At 38.9% G+C, this 2,731-nt stretch overlaps 1 protein-coding gene across 1 annotated transcript; it reads left to right on the forward strand.

The window, feature by feature from the left end:
• The first annotated feature begins 752 nt into the window (after window positions 1-752).
• On the forward strand, window positions 753-2,114 carry LOC139040474 (olfactory receptor 4D10-like). The gene has a single exon (XM_070487245.1). It carries the CDS (start codon window positions 913-915, stop codon window positions 1,846-1,848), a length of 936 nt encoding a protein of 311 aa, XP_070343346.1. The 5' UTR covers window positions 753-912; the 3' UTR covers window positions 1,849-2,114.
• The last annotated feature ends 617 nt before the right edge of the window (window positions 2,115-2,731 follow it).

Consider the following 2,731-nt stretch of genomic DNA (forward strand, 5'->3'; position numbering starts at 1 on the left):
GACCTTTCAAAAGTGGGTCACTATCTTTATTCTCTCCCCCACACTCAAGCAAGGATCACAACAGTTACGTGAGATGAATAAGTTCTAGAGAATTGCTGTGCAGCACTGTGGCTATACTGTATTGGCACCCAAAAATTTGTTAAGAGGGCAGCTCTCATGTTTAAGTGTTATCACAATAAAAGAAATTAAAGATATTCTTTGATATTTGTATTTATATATTGTTTCAATGTGTTTCTTAAAAATAAATTTTAAATATTTAAAAATAATTAATAAAAATTCTGATTCGTATAAGGTAATGACAAAGAAAAGCTACATATATGGAATAACAGTTGGCAATTTTAAGAAATTCAACATAAAACAGCCAACAGTAAGGAAACTGACTCATGCCACAGCAACATTGCAGTAAGAAACAGAATGATACTCTTTTTTTCTTTTTAGCAAGACAAGACCCTGTGGAAGTCAACAGAAAGTTCACTAATATGAATATTAAACTTTCATACTATGAGTCTACAGTGGCTGGAACCACATTGTACTTATCTTTCTGTTTATGATTCAGACATTTTGGACATTCGATATATTTGGAGGGAAGAAAACAATAGCAAAATTTGAAAACTAAAATAAATTAAATAAAATGTTATGTAAACATCACTGCTGAGCATAAAGTTTGTTCTTTTCAAAAATAGTTTTATAAGAACAGAATTATTGAATGACTTTACATGGGATAATTTGATTTGATCACCAAACTGACTGCAATCTTAAAAATTTAGACAAAACAACAAATCACAAACAGCGCAACCACGCGAGGAACATTCTGAATTGTATTCTTAGTGCTTGAGAAGAAAACAAAATAAATAGCCAAGTCTTTTCAAATGAAGAAGCTTGAAACAAGAGAGAGAGAAAGAAGTTGACTCAATGGAGCTAAAAAACTGCACGAGGGTCAAAGAATTTATTTTCCTTGGCCTAACCCAGAATCAAGAACTGAACTGGGTCTTATTTCTTTTCCTACTTTTTGTGTATGTGACAACTCTGGTTGGAAACTTTCTCATCATGGTCACTGTGACTTTTGAATCTCGCCTTCACAACCCCATGTATTTTATGCTCCGTAATTTGTCTATTGCCGACATCTGCTTTTCCTCCATCACAGCTCCCAAGGTTCTGGTGGACCTTCTGTCACAGAGAAAGACCATCTCCTTCAATGGCTGCTTTACTCAGATGTTTTTCTTCCACCTCATTGGAGGGGTGGATGCATGTTCATTGTCAGTGGTGGCATTAGATCGCTATGTGGCCATCTCCAAGCCCCTGCACTACGTGACCATCATGAGTAGAGGCCGTTGCATTGGGTTAATAGTGGCCTCGTGGGTGGGGGGCTTTGTCCACTCCATCGTACAGATTGCCCTTTTGCTGCCCCTCCCCTTCTGTGGACCCAATGTTCTTGACACTTTCTACTGTGATGTCCCACAGGTCCTCAAACTCGTCTGTACTGACATTTTTATGCTTGAGCTGCTGATGATTTCCAATAATGGACTGGTCACTACACTGTGGTTTATCTTCCTGTTTGTGTCCTACACAGTCATCCTAATGATGTTGAGGTCTCAGGCAGGGGAGGGCAGGAGGAAAGCCATCTCCACCTGCACCTCACACATCACTGTGGTGACCCTGCACTTTGTGCCCTGCATCTATGTCTATGCCCGGCCCTTCACTGCCCTCCCCACCGATAAGCCCATCTCCGTCACCTTTACTGTCATCTCCCCTCTGCTGAACCCCTTAATCTATACTCTGAGGAACCAGGAGATGAAGTCAGCCATGAGGAGACTGAAGAGAAGATTTCTGCCTTCTGACAAGGTATAGGCTGGTCTCTCACTCCTTCTCATCACCTTTGAATATGTTTGTCCATCAAATAAAATGTATTGACTAAAGGATTTCTAAATAGTTTTTATATTTCTACTAAGATACACATTATTTTCAAAGATTCTGGATCAGGCTGCAATAACAATGTAAAAAGATGGGTTTAATGTTCTAAAACGAAGTAGAGAAATCAAATTGTTAGCTGGAGAGGTGTTCATTGCTTTTGCAATAGGGCCTTGCAAGAAATAAAGGAATCAGAATTGAAATAAACTCAGACAATTTTATCATATTGCAATTATTGTGGGTTTTTTCCCCAGCTCCTTTGTGATGTAATTGACAGATAAAAAAGGCATATGGTGAAGATGTACAACTTGAAATTTTGATATACATATAGATTGTGAAATGAACATTGAGGGAAAATGGGTTAAGGTGGGATATCTCTCTGCTATTTCTTACAACTGCATGGGAATCTCCAGTTGTCTAAATAAAAATATCAATAAGAAAAAGTAAAATATATATATGCTGAGACATTCCAAGTACATAACTTGTTCCCAGGAAGGGAGCTGAGACACATATTAGAAAATAATACAGGGGGCCGGCCCCTTGGCTGGGTGGTTAAGTTCATGCATTCCACTTTAGTGGCCCAGGGTTTTGCCATTGAGGATCCCAGGCATGGACCTAACACCACTCATCAAGCCATGCTGAGGTAGTGTCCCACATAGCAGAGCCAGAAAGACCTGCAACTAGAATATACAACTATGTCCTGGGGTGCTTTGGGGAGAAGAAGAAAAAGAGAGAGAAGATTGGCAACAGATGTTAGCTCAGGTGCCAATCTTTAAAATAAAAAAAAGAAAGAGAGAAAGAAAATAATACAGATGGGGCATTG

Source organism: Equus asinus, chromosome 17, assembly GCF_041296235.1.
Source record: "Equus asinus isolate D_3611 breed Donkey chromosome 17, EquAss-T2T_v2, whole genome shotgun sequence".
Taxonomy (NCBI): Eukaryota; Metazoa; Chordata; class Mammalia; order Perissodactyla; family Equidae; genus Equus; species Equus asinus.

What these genes read in the sequence shown, in the direction of transcription:
- LOC139040474 (XM_070487245.1), top strand. Translation starts at nt 913, where the DNA reads ATGGAGCTAAAAAACTGCACGAGGGTCAAAGAATTTATTTTCCTTGGC.